Consider the following 22,195-nt stretch of genomic DNA (forward strand, 5'->3'; position numbering starts at 1 on the left):
TCTACATTATCAACATATATAAAATTCCTATCAAGAAATCCTCCGATGAATGTAACTTTTATGAAGTAACAAAGATTGTTGTGTCAGTCGAATTAAAATTTCTACGTTGTCAATATAGACAAATTAACATGTTCAATGTCACCGTCTCCTGGCGTGACATGTGACGTTTCATAACAAACAAAGTGGCAGTGAATGTGTTAACAGCTATAATTTAATTTCCAGGGACTGTGCCTAACATTACTACTGCTGGCTATATTCAAGAAAGCTCTGCCGGCTTTGCCTATATCTATAACATTCGGACTGATATTCTACTTCGCGACTCGCGGCGTCGTCAAGCCGTTCGCGAACGCGCTCGCCGCCGAACAAGTCTTCATTTAGCTACCGCCCACACATCTTAGGTAATTCAAACGAATTAATCAAAAGTAGCATTTATTGATAAAACTTTGATATAAAAAAACAGAACTGACAACCAATTTCACTTACAGTTATTGTATATCTTACCTACACGCAATTTATTGGCCTAAGAATATGTTTAGTGTAGAATTAGTATGAGATATGTACGCTAAAAGACCGTTTAAGTGACAAAAAAAATGAATTTGAGTGCGACTTTAACTTTTTTTTCATATCATAAGGTGTGAAACAAGGAACTCATAGTGAAACAGCCACTGTCCATAGACAACCGCAAATGTAGATGCATAGTCTACCTTAAACAAAGAGGTGGACACATAGAAATAGATTATTCCCCTTTTTAGGCGTTTGTTTTAATCCGGCCCATTCATGCAACCATTGTTGTTGCTGTTAAGGTCTTATTAATAGTATTATTTAAATTAGGTCTTAAAGAAACATATTGTAATATTAGAATTTTTGTATGAAAAAAATCAGTTTTTAAAAATCTATAAAAAAGTACAATATAAATGTCTCTTTTCCGTTTAGGTTTCAAAAATGTATATCATTATTTATTTAATGTTTATATTTTATATAAGAATCGATTTCTTGATCATTTGAATGACATTTTTACTATCATTTTTTATTTTATTCGATACATATCATTCTTCTATGTCGTAACTAATCTTTGTAAGTGAAATCGGTGTCAGTTTCGAAAGTACTATCAAAAAATTCCTCATTTTAACATGATTTAGTTTCATATTGTAATACAGTTTTTATGTGAAGAGTACTTACAATTGACCTGATGCAACATTATTACTATGAATTAAAGAACTTCGCCTACTCGCGAGTTAGATAGAAAATACAGACATTTTTGGACTTTTATTAAAAAAAAGCACAAATATAAATCAATCTGTATCTATATACTTAGTTATCGTTTTGACTTGCAGTTCATCAAGCTCACTATACGTCCCCACTGAGGACTTGGAGCCTACCCTAAATCAAGGGTGACTAGGCATTGGTCAACCACGCTGGCCCAGTGCGGGTTGACTTCACACATATCTTTCAATTTCTTCTCAGATATGTGCATGTTGCATTACGATGTTTTTCTTCACCGTAAGGACGTCGGAATAAATGTACATATGTAAATCAAAAATCGAAAAACACATTGGTACATTGCGGGATTCGAACCCAGGGCCTGCAGCTTGCAAGTCAAGTGCTTAACCAACTGAGCCACCGACGCACTTGTAACTACATAAAAACAAATGATGATACAAGTTTTCTGTCAATACATAGAACTAAGTAAAATGGGCAATCAGGTGACACATTTTTATATAATGCATTGAAATTCTCTTCATATAAAAATCCTCTTATTATATTTTTAATGAAGGCTAATTTAATAATAATTTTTCCTTACATAAGTTGGAAGCTTTAGTTTAAGTATGATATTGAAATAATGCAAAATAATCAGAGGAAAGTAGATATTATAATGTAGATATAGAGGAAATGTCGCAATAAATAAAGACACCGATAGAGAGTAATGTTTGATAGTGTACATAATGAATGTTATGTAGATAGATTGCTCTGGTTAATATTACTTAAATACTACATACAAGAAACACAATTGGATTGTTTAGTATTTGTTAAATTGTTGGTATATCCAGTTTGTATTTAAAACAAATTAAAATTAGTCCGTTTTTTTATGAATTGTTGTCAACTCATTATAATTATTCGAAACTACATATTATCTTTTTCTTTTAGAAATAAAAATAAATGTATGTAAAAATTGCTTATCATACTATTTGATAATTTCCAGAATAGTATTATGTGTGTAAAGTTAAATAATTCTATTATAAATTTTGGAGGCTAATGAAGTACATTGAAATTTTAATTACAGTCTATACAATGTTAGCCTTTAACGGCCGAAATGAAGCTGATATTTTCATCTAATAGTGGGTTTCTAAGACCTAACCTGTGATTTAACATATCTCTGTTTTTTCAATTATTAATGACGATATGTTTTACATAGTGATGCTGGTCTCAGAAATCAATAGTAAATCTTTGTATTAGATACATATTGGATGGATTGTAATGTACAATGAACATTTTTTAACCGAAAATTACTTGTATTGTAAAATAAATGGATGTAAATTTTCCTTATAGTTCGGGTAACGCTAGATTAAGTAGATTTTTGCTAAAATTGTCGACAAGAAATAAAGGAAGTTATTAGAAAAAAAATAATAGAATAATTTGTTAGTTTATTGGCTAAATCGCAATTTATCAAGCTATTTATTGATCACTGAAATGTTTTATTTTTATAGATACAAATAGATTTATTAAACCCAGCTGTTTACAATTTTCGTGTTACTTTCCTCATAATAATGCCTATATTGATACATACATTCCATACAATATTTTTTTTATTTAACACCGAGTAAGTGGTACTCAGTTTTTTTTGCAACTAATGTGTTTTAATATATCTTCTTTATATTTATGAAGCAAGATTTTTTTTATTTCTCCCTCACAATATTGTTCATTTTCCCATAAGTGTATGTAGGCAGAGATGTTATGTCTAATTATGTCATTATAGTTTTTATCATTCTATTTTAAAAAGAGGGAAGATGAGAGATTGTAGAAATTTTAAGGTAATAAAAAAAGTAAGGGAAATAAAATATCTTCATTTTTCATATAAATAAATTTATTTTCAATACAAAAAAATATTCAAAAATAATGTGCGTTTTACATTTACAACTTCAAACAAAATAAAAAAACAAACAACATAAGTTAAAAAAAAAACATGTAGAAAATGTATAAAAATATGAGATTTAAAACAATATGAGGAAGAACGATTGCAATATGTATTTACATAGATCTTATTGCACTTTTTATTGGTAACCTGTAAAATATATTCGAAATGTTGATGATCTCGCGTATAAATAATTTTTTATTCGACAATTTGATAATTTAATCAACTTTATGTTCAGCCTCATTGTTTAATACTGGAATATTTTGTAGCCAAAATCTCTGAGATCCAACACAAATGTGAAAACATCTATATAATTTGTATTTATATTCTAAGATTTCAATATACATTGTACTTTAATTAAGGTATATTTTGAAACATTATTTTTCGGAATGTTATTTGGAATGACCTAATTGACGCAATTTATTTTGATTCATATATTTGTATCATATTACTTTGTTATTATTTAAAAAAAAGTTTTAATAATTATTTTCTTAAAATTCCCATTATTACCTTAAATTAACAAATATTCCACAACCTTATTTTAGTTAGGATTAGGGATTTCGACTGGTCCAGTCTTTTTTATTACTTTCAATGTCTCCTTTGCTGGCTGTACTTTATCGGACGGAATCTCTTCTTTAACTGGAATTTCATCTGGTACAGGTTTTTGGGGCTTATTTGGAGTCTTAACTTTTATTTTGTCCTTGTTTTTGTCAGTCTGTGATGTTTTTACCTCAGGTTTCTCAACTTTAGCTGCTTTGACTGGTTCTGGTTGAACAACATTTTGTTTAATATCTGATTCTTTAGATTTTTTACTTGGTGTGTCTTTGCCTTGGACAGTTTTTGGTTCCACGGGAACAGTTTTGGTCTGTTTTTTGCTTGATTCCTCTTCAACAGTTTTAGGCTTTGTTACACTTTCTTGTTTCATGGGCTTACTTTCAATTGGTTTAGGTTTTGTTTCAGTTTCCTTCTTAATGGGTTTGCTTTCAACTGGTTTTGTTTTGGATTCTTCTTTTATGGGTTTTGGTTCAACTTTTTTAGGTTTTGTTTCTTCTTTGATAGGTTTGGTCTCAACTGGTTTAGGGGTACTTGTGGTTTCTTGTTTATTTGGTTTGACTTCAACTTTTTCTGCTTTACTTGGTTTTGGTACTGGTTTTTGAACAGGGGTGGGTTCTTTTGGTTTTTGTACTGAAGGTTTAGGTACATCTATCTTTTCAGCAACTTTCACTTTTTCCGTTTCTGGTTTTTTAACTGTTTTAGTTGTAGGTGCTGACTCAACTTTTGGCTGCTCCCTTTTTACTTCGGCATTATTGGCTGCACCTGCGCGAGTCTTGGAAAAAGCGCCCTTTAGAAGTGGTGGAACGGCAACTGATCCAATGTAGGAGGAATGTGGGCTTCCTATGTACAACTTATCATTATATACAATAACGTCACTAATTGTACCAATGCTTTTGTCTGTATTAAAATACGATGCAACTATTTCACCGTCCCAGTTTAATTGCAATATACCTGACTTTTGTGGTATAATACCAGATAAACAAGAGAAATGTCCAATCTGTAAATAAGTAAACATGTTTTAGAAAACCATAAACGGATCGCTGTATTTAAATTTTGCGGATTACAGTACCAACCTTGTAAACAATTTCTTCAAGTATGACGTGGGGATACTGCTCGTAAAGAAATTCGAAAGGTATTTCTATCATTCTAATAAGACGCGCTAAGAATTTCCTTGCTAACGGTGTGGCGGCCATTGTCCGACTGAGGTGAGGATCTTCATCATCGTAAGCAACGTACAACGAAACAAGAACACCAGAGCCATCGGGTAAAACTTTCAAGTTATCTGGAATTCCTGTTGAAAAAAATTAAAAGTTTTATCTACTTCTCAAACCAATTAATACAAAGGAAACCAATGTTTGCTCATGTGTTTTAAAAGCCATGTTCATATAAAACCTCGAAAAACAATTGTGTAAACATTGAGTTATAGCAGTCAAATACTGAATATAGCTTAGTATCACTATTTTCACCAATATGTTAAATATGTATTTCTTAACCTCTTGCATTATTATTTCTATTGTATGCAAAAATGTGAAATCACAATATATTTACGAAACAGACATGAATTTTCGTGTGGATCCTGGATCGCGGACATGTTTCTTTGAATATGGTAAAGTTGGACAAATGATGGAGGTGCATTACGAAGTTTTGGATGGACAACATGGCGATTTGGATATCTCTTTCGATATATTAGATCCAAACGGTATGAAACTATTATCAGATTATAAGAGATCACAGAATACCTTTATAATGGAATTGGAGCATGAAGGTGAATATGTATTTTGTTTAGACAATTCATATAGTATTATGAATTCGAAGCTCGTGTTTGTCGACGTGCTGATGGAGAATAAAGATATGGAAGAGGAGACTACTGTGACAGCTGAAGGTGAAGAGTTGGAGGAGATTGTGCAATGGATGGGGGTCGACGAGGAGGGTGTAACATATTACATTGATGTGTCCAACATAACAGAATCATTGATGCGGATTCTCAAGTCTGTAGTCCAGGCACGACATCAGTTAGATCGGTACGGCGCCATGAAGTCACGTGACAGCTACATTGCATTTGAAGACACTTTCATTGTGGATGTATGGTCAAGTTTCCAAATAACTTTTATGTTTATTGTTGGAATGCTACAGGTTTATATGATTAAGAAGCTTTTTAAGAACCCATGTTATGACAATAAACACTGATTTTTCATTACAATAAAAAAGTGTTTCATGTTATGTCCTGTGTTTATGTAATTTACTCATAAATAACCTCACCTGGTAAACCTGCTGCAAAGACTTCAGTCTTTCCTTTTTTGGGTCCATTAATGTAATATTTAACTAGTCTGTAGCGATTTGATTCACTCACTAATACAAATTGACCATCGGGTGACAAAACTACTCCATTAGGAAACCAGAGATTGTCAACAAGCACATTGCTTCTATTAGTTTTTGAATTATAAAATGACAATCTGAAAGAATACATATTGTTTATTATTATTGTATGACTGATTTATCAATTAGTTTGTATAATCTACAGCAAAGTTACATTGAAGGTTGATTTAGTTTGGCAACAGCATTTTATCTTTACAATTTTTATTACATTATTAACTTATAGGTACGAAATTCAGCTGTAACCTTATTATCTTACTGCCATTGTCTAGAAAGGAGTTACTGTACCCATTTTACTTTAACTTACTTTTTAAAAAATCTTACCTCCCAGATGGGTCAGAAAGAGGTGTCATTGCACCGTCCTTCAAGTCATAATCACTTGATGAATGTGTCCAATATAGATTACCACTCTTGTCCAAAGCAATATCATTAAATATTTTTGGATATCTGTCATCTATTGCCTCATTTGGCAAAACAAGTAGTTGTTTCTTATTATTCTTAAGATTCACTTTCCAAATACCATAATAGGCATCGGCTACATACAATAAGTTATTTGTTTCATCTATTTCTAATCCAAGGGGACGTCCACAAATATGTTCTTGTGAAAGGCCGGCTGAAATAATATGTTTATTATAACCTTATCATATAATTCATTTAATAATTTATTATCTATAACTCTGGTACCCCATTGTTCAATTTAAATAAATTAATAACTCAGTATAAATTATGTTGTTGTTAATGAGATCTGCGAACAGTTACTACATCTACACATACACCTATTGTAAATTCAAGAAAGAAAAATCAAATCAGTTTGCTAAGGTATTTGAGAACTTTATATTGTAATAATTTGTAAGAGAAGAAGCTACGAGAGAATGATTTGGCCAAGACAATAATTATTCATAACCATATTAACATTTAATATCTACTTTAAAGGTTATCAATAAAAATGTTTGTTATACAAATAACCAGTTATCATTAACCTGCATTCAATATGAGTAGTTATATGTATGCAGTCTGACAATCCATACATCAATATCAACTAAATTACAATAAAAAGCATCATAGCAATTTTACTATAATATTATTATAATTAGAATGAAGAACATACTTAATAAAATTAACCAACTTATCCCCAACTTAAATGTGTTAAAGCTTGTAAATACAATATCAAAAAATAATGATCTACTTACTGCAAGGCTGACCTATTTTCGTAACAAAAGTAATATGACCGCCAGGTGAAATTTTGACAACTTCACCGGTCGCAAGACCAGTGTAAAGTTCACCATTATGAATTAAAAATGATTCAGGTCCAATTAGTTTATTGGTAAATAATTTATCGGCATTGTTAAGAGCTGCATTAGGAGCTAAAACTCCGCTCCTAGGCTGTGTAGGTTCAAGCCTAAAATTTCAAAATTATTATTTTCACATAACGGTAAATTCGAATAACTTTTTTATGTCTACTTACTTTATAGCGGTGAACTTCGTGTATGGAGGCAAATTCGGAATAAGGAGAATAACAGATACGAACACAGCAAAATAAATTAATATTTTCAAAACCAATTTTAAAAGACATACAAATAACCCCATTTTATTTCAATTTGATGCTTAATAAGGCAACAAAAAATACGACACGTCTAATAATGTAAAAGTCAAAATGAATAAAAAACTCTCAAAAGTTGGACTTTGTAATGACGTCAAGTGAACACAAGTGAATGTCATTTTTTTTTAAATTTTATTACCTGGTAACATAGACCTTTAGGTCATATCTTATTTGGAGTGAATGTCAAAACAAATAATCTTAAGGTAAGCTTCACTCAAATGTCGTTTTAAAATCTCATTCTCATTTTTGCTCTGTGTCATTTTTACTCTTTGCCAAATTATTAACAAACTGTCAAACTCAAATTGCACAACATTTTCCTTTTTATTCTGTAAATCCGCCATATTGGACGTGTTGTTCACCGACTAATCTAAGAAAATTATATTTTCGTGATGGGTCACGCAAATATCTGGTATTCTCACCCCCGAAGATACGGGCAAGGATCCCGTTCATGGTATGTATAGTTTTATAAATTGTCGTATAGTGTTTAAGATTGTGGTTATCTTTGAACACGTGCTTCATAATGAAATTCTTTCCAGCCGAGCTTGTTCTAACCGACATGGACTTATTCGCAAGTATGGGTTGAACATTTGCAGACAATGCTTCAGAGAATACGCACATGACATTGGTTTCAAGAAGGTAATTATTGTTCTAGTTAACCAATTTTCTACATTAATTATGAAGTGATCTTGCATAGAATATTATTTTGGAGCTTTTTTAAATAATGTATTCCACCACCACTTTGTGATTAGTTTCTTTTATAATTTAGTAATTGCACTAAGTCGATTGAAAAGGAAATTTAAACTTTTATTGTTTGATTCAATGTTGGTTTTCTGTAGTATGACAGTGTATGCTTTGACCAGTGTTGCCAATGAAAATTTTTACCGGGCCGTGATTGTATGGAAGAATATCAGCTGTGGGCAGAACTTATAAAAAGAAAACATTTTTCAACAAGTGCCAAATTACACAGTTTTATCTTTAACATTATATTGAAATGTTGCCAAACTGTCATTCTTTATTTTATTAAAATCAACAGTAGTTAAATGTCAAACCATTTCAACTTCAACTTGCTCAACTGTTCAATTGGTAGCGTTCGCCTTTTTAATTTTATATTTATAACATCTAATAATATTATTTTGTTTCAGCTGGATTAACATGGAGATAACTTAGGTTAATAAACAAAAAAAAATGTATTGTTTTTTTATTCCAATCACATAGCTAATCGGATATTTCGAAACATAATCATATCTAGAAAGGTTCCATACTGGAACCCTTAAATTATTTTTTTGGGTCATAAATATGGTGCAAGTATTACCACAACAAAACTTTGACTCATAGGCTAGAAGAATAAGCAGACCTTATAGACTTTTATTTGGCTCAGCCTTAGCAAATCATTCTCACTTTCATATGTACAAATGATTATACACAGACATTTAACTTTTTTTAGACCTCCAAGCTACTTTTTCTAGCAAACTTTGAAAGTAACGTAGAGACTTTATATAATTTTTTATTATTACATATGACTGTGTAGTAATAAAATAAGTAAAAATAAGTTAAAGTGAAATATTACATTTTAATCTTTAATTAAGAAATAAAAATACATTCAATACTTAAATACAGTTATTTATTTCTAAAGATATAAAAGTATAAAACATAAATTACATATTTTTCTTACACACCTTTATTTACTTAAGCTGGCATTTCGAACTTCTATCCGAATCTCTGAAAAACAAAATAATGTTAGTTAAATAGAGTTTTAGTATATTAGCTGGTAAGTTACTAGTGGAAACAAATGTGTGTATTGATTTGATGGTAATACAAGACTAAATGGTTAAAAATACCTGTGTGACACCAGCGAGTAGAGAGAAAAGGCTACGCTGCGGAGGACGACAATGTTTTTTACCACCTTCTGCACAACACAGGTTCGGAAAACAGTCTACGCTCGAGCTGCAGCGTTGCGGGAATGGGTCGTATTGCGGCGGCGCTGTACATTGCAAGTACTGTTCGAATGACCGCAGAGCTAGAAAATAAGTAATTGCTTAACAACCATATCATTTGATAAGATTTATCTGCCGTTTCAATCCAAAGCCCAAATTGTGTTAACAAAGAGAAGTCAAATTCTATATATTATACAGCGTGTCAGACCTATATAAGTATGATTATTTAATTTAAAAGTTTTAGCGTAAACTTTGCTTCATCTATGGTTCAGGGTTGCTAGATCGTGTTTATTTGCTGTCACTGTCATGACGCCGTCACAGCTCAGCTGACCATAACCTAGTAGTAGCTATAGTATACTTATTATACTCTTTGACCATAACGACGCTTTCGAATTAATTATTAACGATTTATTTATTATGTTATAAATAAAACTAGTGTTTTAGTGTACCTTAATACGGTAAGACTAAGTTTTATACGTGCTACGATAATGAGTAATAGAAGTGAGTATAGTGTATTTTGTGGAGAACAATTATTTAATAAAGTTATTAAATTTACGATAGTAATAATGTAAAAAAAAGGATTGTTTTGGGTTATCGCAATAACAAAGTGGAACAATGTAAGCTGTTATCTGATTCTAATGACATTCACTTTCAGATTGTCACTTACAAAAAAGATATTGGATACTTTTCACAAAAAGATAAAGACTATCCGTATAGGAAATAAAAAGTTCCTTGCCTCATTTTCGAACCAAAAAAAATCATTTAATCAAATCCGAAAACAATTTTAGTAATTCTTAGCTCAGTTATACCCAAATTGCCCGAAGATTGCCCTGCTGAAGCCTCTTGAGTTCCTCTAAAACTTACGTGCATCAATGGCGTTGGCAACAGGCACGAGGTCGAGACGGGCGCGCGCAGTGCGGCAATAGGAGCGGGTGCCATCAGGGCAGCAAACACGCGGCCAGCAGTCCGCGTCAGACTTGCACGACTGCACCTCAAACAGCAACTCGCCTAGTGGCGCCGCGGGACACTCGCGAGGTATCACGCCAAGTAGAGCTGAAATGAATAAATTATGGCTGGTTTCAATAAAATGAAATTGAGAGATGTGGATTTTCAATTTCAATCTTTCAATACGCTAGTCTGAGAAATTTCTGTAGGCTACCTATCAGCTAGATATATCGAAAGTTGCTTCGTCTGTTAATAGATAGTATCATTATGCCTACGTTGATGGCTTTGCTGCACAGTGGGCCGTGGAGCTGGTTCTCCCTTGACGCATCGTCCTTGACAGCACACCTGGTCTGCCCCACTACTTGCTCTACATTGGGCGTTGGTCTCGCAGGGGATCGGGAACAAAACCACGGGAGCCGCCTTCTTTGGACACACGTATTTCTGGGTTTTCCCTGCATTTTAGAGTAAAAAATCTAATTTTAATGTGATCATTTGATTTTATTAGGTGGATAAATCTGTAGTAATTACGCTGGATTACTGTTGGATAGGTTTTCCAACAGTAATCCAGCGTAGCAACAAGCTTTTGTCCTTGTTCACGTTGACTCTCGGTTGCGGTCTAAACACCGTCCAACGTGAACAAGCAATTTCAAACTGTTGTTGTGTGTTATCGGGAAGTTCGCAAAGTTTTGCTATTGCTACAGCTTTACGTTGTATATGGGCATCGTGAAGTAGAAATAACAGGGTAAATCGAATTGTTAGTTTATAGTGCTATACAAGAGAAGAAAAAAACTTACCGACTTTAGCGGGCGCTGCAGGCGCGGACGTGGGCGAGTTCTGTATAGGCAGCAGCTGGAAGAACGGTCTGGGCGGTTCCGTGGTGGTTGTCGTGGTGGTGGTCGGCGCCGGTGTGGTCGTCGTGGTGGTGGAACTGGTGGTGGTGGTACTGGGAGTTGTAGTCGTGGTCGTTGTGGTGGTGGTGGTCGTTGTGGTGCTAGTTGTGGTGCTGGTGCTACTTGTGCTGCTACTCAACTCGACTACACTACTGCTCGGCTCACCACTACAACATTCGGAAATGACTTCGAATGGCAATAGAATAGTGCAAAATTTGTGAAATGGTACTATTGAATTGTGATATCTTAATGAATTTGCGCTAATAAAAAACTAATAAAGCTACAAGCAATTGGTACTGAGAATATAACTTAAGGAAACCTTTACAAAATAACGAGTTTTATATCTGAGTACAATTAGTCTCGCTTGTGGTAATCAAATCATCACGTAATACGGTACTGATAATCTTTTTAAGCATTTCAAGCAATAAAACTAAGTAGTTATAAGATCACTCATGGTAGATGTACTTTTTATGACATAAGTACATTCAAAATACCCACAATTAATAAAACGCGTATTCACCATAATGGAAATATTAAAAGTTATCTTTAATGTGCACTTTCATAGCTATGAAATGTTTTATTAAAAACGAGGAAAAATACATCTTAAAAATAAATAAACACTGCACTGCCTGTCCTGTATTATTGAAGGTAAATTAAGAATATTACTAATTATAGTGACATTACGGCCTAGGTGAAAAAAACAAAATAGTAGGCTGGCAGATAAATCTGTTATGAAACTTTATTGCAAGATGATGGACTTGGCTTGACCGCGCGGATACTTGGCCGCTCACTTTTAATTATACTTGCGTGCGTACGTATTATAAAAATATGCATCTAATTTAATATCTTTGTTGTAATTGACGATTGTTTGAATTTACGAATGAATGAGTTTGCAAATCTAACAAATTTAAGTTTCTACGTTCGTATGTAAAATCGTGTAGTCACCTGGACAATATTTCGATATAACTGCGTACTATACTTAGTTCATTCTAAAACAATTTAATTTCTTATGTAAAAAACATGGAGTTTTCCTTATTTACTTCCTTACTATTAAAATAATTACGAAATAAAATGTTTTACGCGAAGAAGGTAGCAAAAGAGCAATCAGGTATGGAATGAAACTTTTAGAACCCTCTGGTTCCCCGCGCTAAAGATTTCTATATAAAAAAATGTGTGATGATGATAATGATGATAAATTGTGAATTCTAGAAGCATCTATTACTCGTCTAATAATGTGAACTCATAGACCGGACTTACCGAACAGCGGCTGCTCTATTCACACCCTTTGTACAGAAGCCCTTGCAGCAGAGGTGCTGGGAGCCCATCACGCCGCAATCTCCATGCTTACGGCACGGCAGCGGGAATAGGTCCAGCCAGCCGCTGCTTGTCCGAACAGATGGACACGATAACGACTGACACTTACCTGAAAAAAAGTGAGGAGAATAAATTGATGACGAGATCTGAAGAAAACTGGGACAGGCGAAAATTAGACGACATTAACTTTGTGAAGAAGCGCGTTCTAGTAGAAGTTTGGGACGGAAACGGCGCTTTAATGTGGCTTCTTTGAAGAATAATTTTGTTATTGTTCTTTAAGTCCCATCTCCATTCATCGCGCGATAGAATGATGGTGTACTATATTGCTCTTATGTAATGATTTTTCAGCCATGAGGTTCGCTTTGTCGATTATTATAAAAAGGGTGAATATGGTAATTATTTAACAAGGTCTCTATATAGTTAAATACTTATTACCATAAATAAGTATTTTCAAGAAACACTAACCTAAATAGTACCACTATCTATAGAGGTCAGTGACAAGAAAGGATTGCTGTTCTATTTTATTTTATTTCTATTTTGACATAAGTAAAAGAAACGAACGTTGACGTTGACGATTAGTGACAATACAAAATTTTGTATAATTATATTAATTCCTTGCTGAAAACAAATTATTATTTTCAGTCGACGTTTAATTTAATAACATTAGTCAGTAATGGTTTTGACAAAAAATGTGAAGCTACCGGATTGCAGCGAGTTGATGGTGCCCGAAGTGAACTTGACTACTACGACGTTGATGAGCGCAGGGCCGCACCTCGGCAAGGACTGCGAGGCAGTTAACAACGAGTTCATGCTGTGCCGCTACGAGCTCAACGACCCCCGCGCTTGCCTCGACCTCGGCAGGAAAGTCACTGCGTGCACACTCAACTTCTTCAAGAAAGTAAAGAAGAACTGCTTAGAAGAGTTCAATCAGTACTCCAACTGCGTAGATAAGAGCTCCGGCAATTACGCGCTAAGATATTGTCGCACAACTCAAGCCGTGTTCGATGAATGCATGCTACAAAAGTTGAAGATAGAGAGGCCGGACTTTGGTTACTTTACACGTGCCCGCGTGCACTGCAGCCCGAGTCCGGCACCCTCTGCGCCGCCCTGTCCGTGCCACAAGAAGTATCCTGACGCAACGCCCTCCTTACCGGACTCCAAGCCGCGCCCACCGGCTAGGTTCACTAGTCGCTACTACCATGTCACTGAATAAATATCGTAATAAAGTTTATAAATTGATTCAATAAGATGTATTTTTATAGTGCGAGAAGAGCGGGTACTTTGGGTTTTTAAGATTCAGAACGAAGTATTTTATTGTATACTTTATATTACACCTATAAATTGTAATGGAATAGATGCTTAGTACCAAGATTTCCGCTACTCTGGTCATTTCATGTGTCCCTAAATTGCAAATTTCGATTTTCAAAAATAGAAAACTTGATATTTTGTTTCGATTTTTTGTATTTTTACATTTGAATTAAACATGTTCATATGTACGAAAAAGTGTATTGTTCAAATAGCGACAGGAAGCTGGTTTTGATGTCAAGGGTAAAACATTCATCAAAGGAATTATAACTTTACATTCACGCACTTACATAATAGATATAATATAATTAATTCATATATATGTGTATTTACATATTCTGCCAGTGTTGCTTCACTGTAAAGTTTCCCAATGTGCATAATCTTTGCTTCATAATATTTAGTAACAATTTGTGGAAAGTGATTAGTTTGAACTGTTATATACAGCTAAATGTCCTTTATATAATAGTATTGGCATATTTACTCAAACTTTATTAAATTAAAAGACATGTAGATATAGATTTCCTTAAGGTACGGATGACATTATTTAAAAAAATATGCAAACAAAGGCGTCCCCACCCCGCGCCCGTCCTCTATCGACGGCTGCCATCGCTCTTGAATGCAGCTTTAATGCAGTGTTTCTAAATATTAATAGCTGAAATATCATATATGAACACCCCCTCACCCCCAATTGTGTTGGTTATTCATTATAGAAGACATTTATACTATTGTAATATTCTTGAAATCTTTGTTCGGTTTTTGAGTCTATTATGAACAAAGAAACGAATGATTGCTGCACGTACTCTTGTACTTAAAATGGGGACCCCTCTTATTGATTTCTCTAAATGGCACTGAATACGGCAGCATATCTTTTCTCATTATAACATTAGCATAGGTAAAAGATGTAGATGTTTGTTGGTACGGAATCAAACTGGGAGTTGCTTTATTGCTTAGAGAGCGGTCGGCTGACGGCGGCTGAGCGAAGGTCGTCACAAATGCACCGTTAACTGGGTAAGCAGCTCGACTACGTTTCGTAACCAAATTCGTTTATAATTGTGTACTGAATACGACATTGTTTCAAAGGGTACCCTGAGTCTGATTGATTTGTTAATACATATTTATTTGTTACTTTAATTATTTTATATGTATCAGCAAATCAGAGACGTTTCATTAACGAAACTTAAGTACATTCTCAAACTTTTCTAAGCTGAAAAAACACCCACAATATTTGTTATTATTTAATTTACATAATAATAAACAAAATAGCGGTCCTTTAACGATATTTTGATTTAACAAATGTTAACATCCGTAAGTGGTGGTATACTTTACCTCAATTGCTAAAGTGAGAAGATAGTCTGTAGTTACAAAAAATATCAACATGACACCAATGTATTATGTAAGCATACAAATTCTCTTATTAACTAAAAACATATAAATAAAAAATACAGAACAGCTTTAAGGAGCTTTCAAAAAAAGTAAAAGTAACACACAGCCCTACTTATTGACCCCCATTCACCTGGATATTAAGAACTTACGACCGTGAAATATTTCCTGATATTTTAAATCAACAGTTTTGTTATCGGATAATCTATATATATATATAAATCAATTGTTGTTCGTTAATCTTGCTAAAACTCGAGAACGGCTGAACGGATTTATCTTATCTTGGTATTGAAATGTTCGTGGGTGTCTAGGGAAGGTTTGAAAGGCGAGAAAAATTCGAGTAATTGACGGGAACTAATAAAGTTCTTTTTTCATTCAAAATGTTTAGTATTTTAATGGAGATTTTCATAGAAGTGGCGATGTTTAAGGAAATGCTAAAGATCTTCGTCATTTCGAACTGGGCATTTATATAACCTTAGCTATTTTCCTTACAGGACCTAAACAATTCCCTCTGTCTTTGCTCAGAAGTGCAACAATAGTAAGTCACAGAAACAGGTTTAACTAAGACATAACTGCCATTAACTTAAATTGATATGGTACTTTGTGTTAGTTGTAACTATAATTCGATTGAATTATAACGCACTTAATGTACGGAGCCTTGAGCTCGATCCGGCGACAGCAAATTAAGTTCAAATATACGTTATTGTGACGAATCTTTTTATTTAAGTTGCTAAGGTGGTTTTAGATTTCCCCGACTGACCTGCATGCAAGGTTGCAATTCTAGAACAAAAGGTAAAAAGCAAACTAGTTTACATAATTATCTATATTTAAGTCTAGTTCCCCTACTCAGAGTCCTACAGTGCTTAAGAAGCGCGACTTCCTATAGATTTAGTAGGTAGTGTAGATTTATTAGCACTAAGAGAATGTGGTAGATGTTTTGTTAAGTAATTCTAGTTAAATGGAGAGAATACGCTTCGCTGGTTTCGGTATGTTGAAAGGATGAGTTTAGAAAGATTTACAAAGAACATATTTATTGTAAAACTGTTGTCTTGAATAGCATTTGTGGGATTTTATTGCAGAATTTGTCGTAATGTTTATATTTAATAGTAATATTCTATATTATTACAAACATTCTAACCGGAAAGACCGGCTATATGGCTGAATACAAGCGGTCCCAAGTTACTACCTACTTTCTTTATTACTTATTTCCTCAATTTATCTCTTATTTGTACACAGTTGTAAGCCTATGTACACGGTAAAACGCTTTAATTTTTCTATAATACATAAAACAAAATTATGATAACCGTCGTCAGGCATATTAAGCGATGAGTCGTTAGCACGTTTATTTACAAGTAAATAAAGACGTTGTGCTAATTATAAAATTATTATTTTGTTACACTGCTGCATATTTATTTTAGTTATTCGACCAAATAGAAAATTCAATAATTCGGTTTTCCGTAAGTACCAACTGATGTTCCCTTTGGTGACTTCTTCGGACTTTTCTAACATCAAAGAAGACCCGCTGACTAGAGGTTAAGCATTATTAGGTAAAACGTGACACTAAAATATCTCAAACATTGGAATTTCGACTACAGGGAGATCACGAACGTTTTTTGGCACAAAATATATTTAACTACTCGTTGAAGTCTTTTGTATGTGAATTTTGATATGATCACGTTATCGCAGGAAACGAATGAAAAAAGTTTTCAGTTATAATGTTTCATCTTTAAAGATCAATAATAACATACTCTATCAACTGTAGTAGGCAGAAATGTTTATGATAAAAAAAAGAAATGTGTCTTAATGACGTTAAGTAATACTCAGCATTAAATTGCCTTGCAAAAACATGGTTTTCCCAAAATGTCATATTATGCAACTATTATTTTGTTGTGCACATAAAGACGAATCTGAGGCAGTAAGCTTGTGCAAATTATGTCGGTTACGTATAAAATCCGGTTCATTTTTTCCTTTAAAAGTATATTTTGCTATGGATCAATTAAATTATGTATGCATCGAATGACCATATAAAGGAGATTTATTTGCAAAAAAAAGTTGACGTAATCATTTATAGTTCATTGACTGCGTGTCTCATCATTTGTGACCTAAATTCGATAAGAAACCATTCCATATTTTGTAACGAACATATGTACCTAATTTTGTAATGTAACTCAAGTATAATTTTCGATAACTTAAGAGGTTTACACAATTTGGCTTTTAAAAGCTCACTTCCATTTGTTGTTGAAGTTGTGGAGTCAGACTTTAAAAAAAATTACTTGTTTCTTTTTGTATTTTAACATTGAAATTATGTATTTATAAAAAACTGAAAAATATATTTAAAGGAAAGTATATTTTTGGATGATTTTGTTATTAGATAATTGAGTGTTGAAATAGTAACCTGTATCATTTAGGTGTTTATAATCTAAATGAAAGTTTTTGTACTCTTATGCAAAACACAACAATGCAAAGGTGTATAGAATAGGACTATAAGTAATAATATTAGCGAGAAGAAACGTCAATCATTATAACGCGTACGTCTGTTACACCAATCCGTTTTGAAACGTTTTTACATTAACCTTACGTAATTACTGTTTAAGAGAAATCAATGATACAATTTCTACGAAGTTAATAATAATATATTAAGTGTTTCTCAGTATTTTTATCCTTTACATGCTATATTTTCATAACTTCAGTTGTTCGGGTCATTGCCATAAATGTACGTGTACTTAATTAATAAGTCATAGGGAACAAAAGAAATTGTTTTGGGCTTTGTTATACAAGGAACAAAGTACATCAGTCTCGATAGGCTTTATACTTTGTACCACAGCTACATTGTGTTTGAAAGTTTGACCGTATTATTACATTAGTCGTTCAAAAACTGCTACGACAAAACTGCAGCTGTTTAAAGATTAACATTTGATTAATAGATAAATATGTTGAACATTATTCGGCAATAACCCGGATATATTATTATTACTAGATAAATAAATTCGGGCAGTTAAAATTATCTGTATTTTCACATCATATTAGAGGCACTTGCCTTAAACAAATACGATAGCAAAACAATGAACAAAGCAATAGATTACTAAAATGCTTAAATGCTAGATAATATCTTACGCTTGTTCTCCGTGTTTTTTTTCTACCGGACTTATATTTCAACATTTTCAACTTTTATACAAATAGTTTACAAATCATTAGTGTTGAATAATCCTTGGGTTAATTAATTAATAAAATATGTTTTATTTTTAAACATATTTTATTAATTTATGTTTGTAAAACTTACCCTTAAACTCATTTTGTGATTACTCACTCACTGATGTAATTTACGCGCATTAAAAAAAATGCTATTAACGTTAAGAAGACGCTTGCTAAATCTTACTGCAAATGGAACATTAATATGTTTTGTTATGTTTGTGAACATGTATGTTATGTTTTCAAAGAAAATATATATTAACATATGTTTCTGTAACCATAGTAACGAAAGCTTAATAGGTCTAGAATTTACCGAAGGTCTTGGGTTCGAATCCCAATTGCTAATTCTTTTGATCGTGTTCAAGAGAATGTTAAATGTTTTTGAAAAATATTTAAAAACTCACCTAAAATCAGTGCTGCCGCTAACAAAAACAACGTTAAAACAATTCGGTGATTCATTTTGTTCGTTTAGCACTTTAGAAATATCACATTAGATCACGACAATGGCACTTCGCGTTTGTTAGTTTGAACGTTGTCCACAGTAATTGCTGGCTCTCAGAGTAAGGTGTGGTCCGCCACTGGAGCCACTAACGAATGCCGCTCGGGAGCTGTCGGTTGCATAAGTACTTGCGACTCTTGATACAGATTATCATTTGGCGGACACCGACCACTTTCGCTGCACTTTACTGCTTCAGTGTGTTTAAGTTAAGTTGTCCTCTTACTGAGTTGATTGCGGTCGGCGAACGTAATACGTGCTTACAACGCCTCGTCGTGTAGACAGTTTGTGATATAACATCAAATTTATATTGGTAGAGCTCTACGTCAAACTACCTTTCCAAAGGGATTTAAACCTTTTTGAAGAATAAAAGTACCGTTGAAGAGAAATTCGTAGTTTTAAGGAATTCCACTTAAAATCATAAAGCGTAAATACAACCCAAATGAGATTTTGACTAACAAATTATGCGAAAAAGGAACGCCTATATTGGAACATACCACTGCCCGCAGCAAATGTAATGAATATAGGTGACGACTAATATGATGATGATGTTGATATTTAAATGCTATGATGCTAAATAACAATTATGATTTATATGCGTAAATTATTGTTTAAATATAATTTCTAGTTCCGGCCAACCCTTGAAAGTTCAAATCATGAATGGATTTTGTAGATAGCATTAATTTTTTTCCAAAACTCCTACTTGATTTAAATAGCAATCATAATTTTGAGTATTGAAAAATCATAACGATGTATTGCCTAGCCTTAAAAAGGTTGAAATTACATCGCAATTGATAGTAAAAGTTCATTCATTTCCTTATTGCCGTGTTGGAGTATATATTAAGCTAGTCCAGTCTAAAATGTTAATTAAAGTAATAGTTTTCTGATTTCTGTTTTATTAACAATAGGTTATTTGATTACGATTTCATTAAGATCGGGAGGAGAAAGAATGCACCTGGAATTCCAGGTTGAAAGATGTAATAACACCTCAATTTCATGCTAGCTGAAGTGCGTGACAATAATGTCTGTCTTTGTCGAAAAAATAATACATCTGACAAACGTCAAAACTAAGTTAAAGTCAAAGGCATGTGTTCATTTGACTTTGACATTTAATTATAGCATTGTCGTAAGATTTAAATAAACATAAAAGAAATAAGTTTAAAGTTAGCTGAATAGAACATTTTTACTATCATTATTTATAATTGTCGACTATTGATTTATGATGCCGCAGCTAGAAGAAAAACCAAGAATTTTCTTAGAAGAGTATCGATTAAAGGTTATATGTTTTTTAATATTTGAAGAAGTTAATCGTTGATAGATATTATTTCAGTAAGCCCAGATGTAACTAAATTGTTTGCTGTTTCAGAATGCTGCAAACGATTACGGGATGGCCGATGAGAAATGGAATTTTAAAAAATTCGTGAAAAATTTCCGTATTGTTATTGTTAGACTAGATAACTTTGAGATGGAATTCGACTTGATTGGCCTTCAGCCAGCATTTGCTAATGCTTTTCGAAGACTTATGTTAAGTGAAGTTCCCAGTATGGCCATTGAAAAAGTTATCGTTAGAAATAATACCTCAATAATACAAGATGAAGTTCTTGCCCACAGGCTGGGTCTAATTCCTTTGAAAGCTGATCCTAGGTTGTTTGAATATCGTCCTGAAGGTAAGGAAGCTTTTTCAAAGAATATTTACTTGGCCTGATAAATAACAATTATAACTAGACGCTAAAAAGAAATAAAACATCTAATTTTTTATTATATTTTAGATGCTACAGAAGGCACTGAATATGATACCTTAGAATTTTCTGTAAAAGTCAAATGTACTGCAGTTAAATCACAGCCCAAGGATTCATACAAAACTGAAGATTTGTATGAGAATCATAGCGGTGTGTATATTTAACTTTTAATGACTAAAATGAACTGACTTTTAAATTTTTAAACACTATTATGTTTTTTTTTAGTTTATTCATCACAAATAAAATGGCAGCCAATTGGGAATCAAGCATCTGTTCACAAGGAGGCAGATCTAGGGCCAGTGCATGGTGACATTCTCATATCTAAAATGAGGCCCGGTCATGAATTAGATCTACAATTAATTGCAGTCAAAGGGATTGGAAAGGATCATGCTAAATTTTCTCCAGTTGGTTTGTATTTTATTTATGAAGAGGTAAGATACAAGAAAGATTATGAGAAAAGAGGCTATTAATAGTCAAACTTACATTTGTTTTCAGCCACAGCTTCTTATCGCTTATTACCAGAAATAACATTAACACGTGAAGTGGTAGGAGGCCAAGCAGCACTCCTGCAAAGTTGCTTTTCCCCTGGTGTAATCGGAATTGATTCAGAGGGTAGAGCTTATGTTAAGGATGCCCGTTACGATACTTGTAGCCGAAATGTGTACAGATATGATGACATTAAAGACGCCGCTATAATGAGCAGAATCCGTGATCATTTTATATGTATGTATAATAATATCAAATAATAAGTTTTTTTACTCAAAATTTATATTGTGGAATGATTTTTTTTTTTCAGTTAACGTAGAATCTGTTGGGGCCATGGTTCCAAACGTAATATTTGTTGAAGCTGTTAAAATACTAAGAGATAAGTGCAAGACATTATTGGATGAATTAAACAGTTTTTGAATTAAAAGTTTTTTTTTTCGTAAATAATTATGTGTGGGGCTGTAGATGTAGTAAGAAAACCAAGTTTGTGATATTTAATTTACATTTGGTATTTCATATTAAATATAAAAGAAAAGTATAGGCTTGGTGTGATTAGAATCACTGTATAATATAATTCTTTGTTTAGTTTGCTATCGCTACCTAGAAATGGTAAGCATCACTTAGTTCTATTTTAATGTAAAATAATTACGACTACCGCAACTCGGTTTGTGAGAAATCAATAAAATTATATATTTATTTCGTTATACACTAATTCTGTGAAAAACGCAAATCAGTGCCACGAAAACAGTATACAATGTAGTCTATATGGGACTCAAACCAAAATAATATAATGTTATCTATAGGAATATTTCATCAACACAAACTTTCGTATTTTTTATTTAAATACATCAAAAAAATG

At 32.9% G+C, this 22,195-nt stretch overlaps 6 protein-coding genes across 9 annotated transcripts in view; 4 read left to right on the forward strand and 2 right to left on the reverse strand.

Moving 5' to 3' along the window:
• Positions 1-799, forward strand: part of Psn (presenilin) — a 4,764-nt gene extending 3,965 nt beyond the window's left edge. Inside the window, exon 8 of the mRNA XM_013315037.1 lies at positions 223-799. Within this exon, the coding sequence (XP_013170491.1) occupies positions 223-378 (156 nt within the window). The 3' untranslated portion in view covers positions 379-799. The remainder of the gene's footprint in view (positions 1-222) is intronic.
• Positions 800-3,176: 2,377 nt separating this feature from the next.
• On the reverse strand, positions 3,177-7,742 carry LOC106120273 (uncharacterized). The gene is made up of 6 exons (XM_013315572.1): positions 7,524-7,742; positions 7,249-7,457; positions 6,383-6,671; positions 5,945-6,138; positions 4,759-4,976; positions 3,177-4,682 (listed from the first exon to the last, which is right to left on the reverse strand). The coding sequence occupies exons 1-6, from the start codon at positions 7,643-7,645 to the stop codon at positions 3,672-3,674; spliced, it is 2,043 nt and encodes a 680-aa protein (XP_013171026.1). The 5' UTR covers positions 7,646-7,742; the 3' UTR covers positions 3,177-3,671.
• LOC106120274 (transmembrane emp24 domain-containing protein 1) lies at positions 4,983-5,938 on the forward strand. The gene has a single exon (XM_013315573.1). The coding sequence runs from the start codon at positions 5,156-5,158 to the stop codon at positions 5,870-5,872; it is 717 nt and encodes a 238-aa protein (XP_013171027.1). The 5' UTR covers positions 4,983-5,155; the 3' UTR covers positions 5,873-5,938.
• Positions 7,743-9,298: 1,556 nt separating the features above from the next.
• Positions 9,299-22,132, reverse strand: LOC106120127 (salivary glue protein Sgs-3-like). 4 transcript variants are annotated; one of them, XM_013315348.1, is made up of 8 exons: positions 22,044-22,132; positions 19,020-19,301; positions 12,685-12,850; positions 11,332-11,594; positions 10,813-10,989; positions 10,457-10,645; positions 9,497-9,675; positions 9,299-9,377 (listed from the first exon to the last, which is right to left on the reverse strand). In XM_013315348.1, the coding sequence occupies exons 2-8, from the start codon at positions 19,072-19,074 to the stop codon at positions 9,366-9,368; spliced, it is 1,041 nt and encodes a 346-aa protein (XP_013170802.1). In that variant the 5' UTR covers positions 19,075-19,301; positions 22,044-22,132; the 3' UTR covers positions 9,299-9,365.
• On the forward strand, positions 13,309-14,120 carry LOC106120129 (NADH dehydrogenase [ubiquinone] 1 alpha subcomplex subunit 8). Its single transcript, XM_082930802.1, has one exon. It carries the CDS (start codon positions 13,415-13,417, stop codon positions 13,952-13,954), a length of 540 nt encoding a protein of 179 aa, XP_082786928.1. The 5' UTR covers positions 13,309-13,414; the 3' UTR covers positions 13,955-14,120.
• Polr1C (RNA polymerase I and III subunit C) lies at positions 20,221-21,787 on the forward strand. Its single transcript, XM_013315351.1, has 6 exons — positions 20,221-20,387; positions 20,478-20,778; positions 20,881-21,000; positions 21,076-21,258; positions 21,346-21,573; positions 21,647-21,787. The coding sequence occupies exons 1-6, from the start codon at positions 20,331-20,333 to the stop codon at positions 21,754-21,756; spliced, it is 999 nt and encodes a 332-aa protein (XP_013170805.1). The 5' UTR covers positions 20,221-20,330; the 3' UTR covers positions 21,757-21,787.
• Positions 22,133-22,195: the final 63 nt, after the last annotated feature.

The sequence above is a fragment of the Papilio xuthus genome, unplaced genomic scaffold, assembly GCF_000836235.2.
Source record: "Papilio xuthus unplaced genomic scaffold, Pxut_1.1 DF826961.1, whole genome shotgun sequence".
Classification (NCBI taxonomy): domain Eukaryota; kingdom Metazoa; phylum Arthropoda; class Insecta; order Lepidoptera; family Papilionidae; genus Papilio; species Papilio xuthus.

Excerpts from the sequence above, each read along its gene's own strand:
- LOC106120274 (XM_013315573.1), top strand. The coding sequence starts at position 5,156 with ATGTTAAATATGTATTTCTTAACCTCTTGCATTATTATTTCTATTGTA.
- LOC106120127 (XM_013315348.1), bottom strand. The coding sequence starts at position 19,074 with ATGAATCACCGAATTGTTTTAACGTTGTTTTTGTTAGCGGCAGCACTG. Across the intron at positions 12,851-19,019 it reads AGCGGCAGCACTGATTTTAG|GTAAGTGTCAGTCGTTATCG; the intron begins GTGAGTTTTTAA and ends ACTTTTTTTCAG. Across the intron at positions 10,646-10,812 it reads TGTGCAGCAAAGCCATCAAC|CTCTACTTGGCGTGATACCT; the intron begins GTAGGCATAATG and ends TATTCATTTCAG.
- LOC106120129 (XM_082930802.1), top strand. The coding sequence starts at position 13,415 with ATGGTTTTGACAAAAAATGTGAAGCTACCGGATTGCAGCGAGTTGATG.
- LOC106120273 (XM_013315572.1), bottom strand. The coding sequence starts at position 7,645 with ATGGGGTTATTTGTATGTCTTTTAAAATTGGTTTTGAAAATATTAATT. Across the intron at positions 6,672-7,248 it reads GAAAATAGGTCAGCCTTGCA|CCGGCCTTTCACAAGAACAT; the intron begins GTAAGTAGATCA and ends ATATTATTTCAG. Across the intron at positions 4,977-5,944 it reads CTTTGCAGCAGGTTTACCAG|GAATTCCAGATAACTTGAAA; the intron begins GTGAGGTTATTT and ends TTTTTTCAACAG.
- Polr1C (XM_013315351.1), top strand. The coding sequence starts at position 20,331 with ATGATGCCGCAGCTAGAAGAAAAACCAAGAATTTTCTTAGAAGAGTAT. Across the intron at positions 20,388-20,477 it reads TAGAAGAGTATCGATTAAAG|AATGCTGCAAACGATTACGG; the intron begins GTTATATGTTTT and ends TTGCTGTTTCAG. Across the intron at positions 21,574-21,646 it reads AATCCGTGATCATTTTATAT|TTAACGTAGAATCTGTTGGG; the intron begins GTATGTATAATA and ends TTTTTTTTTCAG.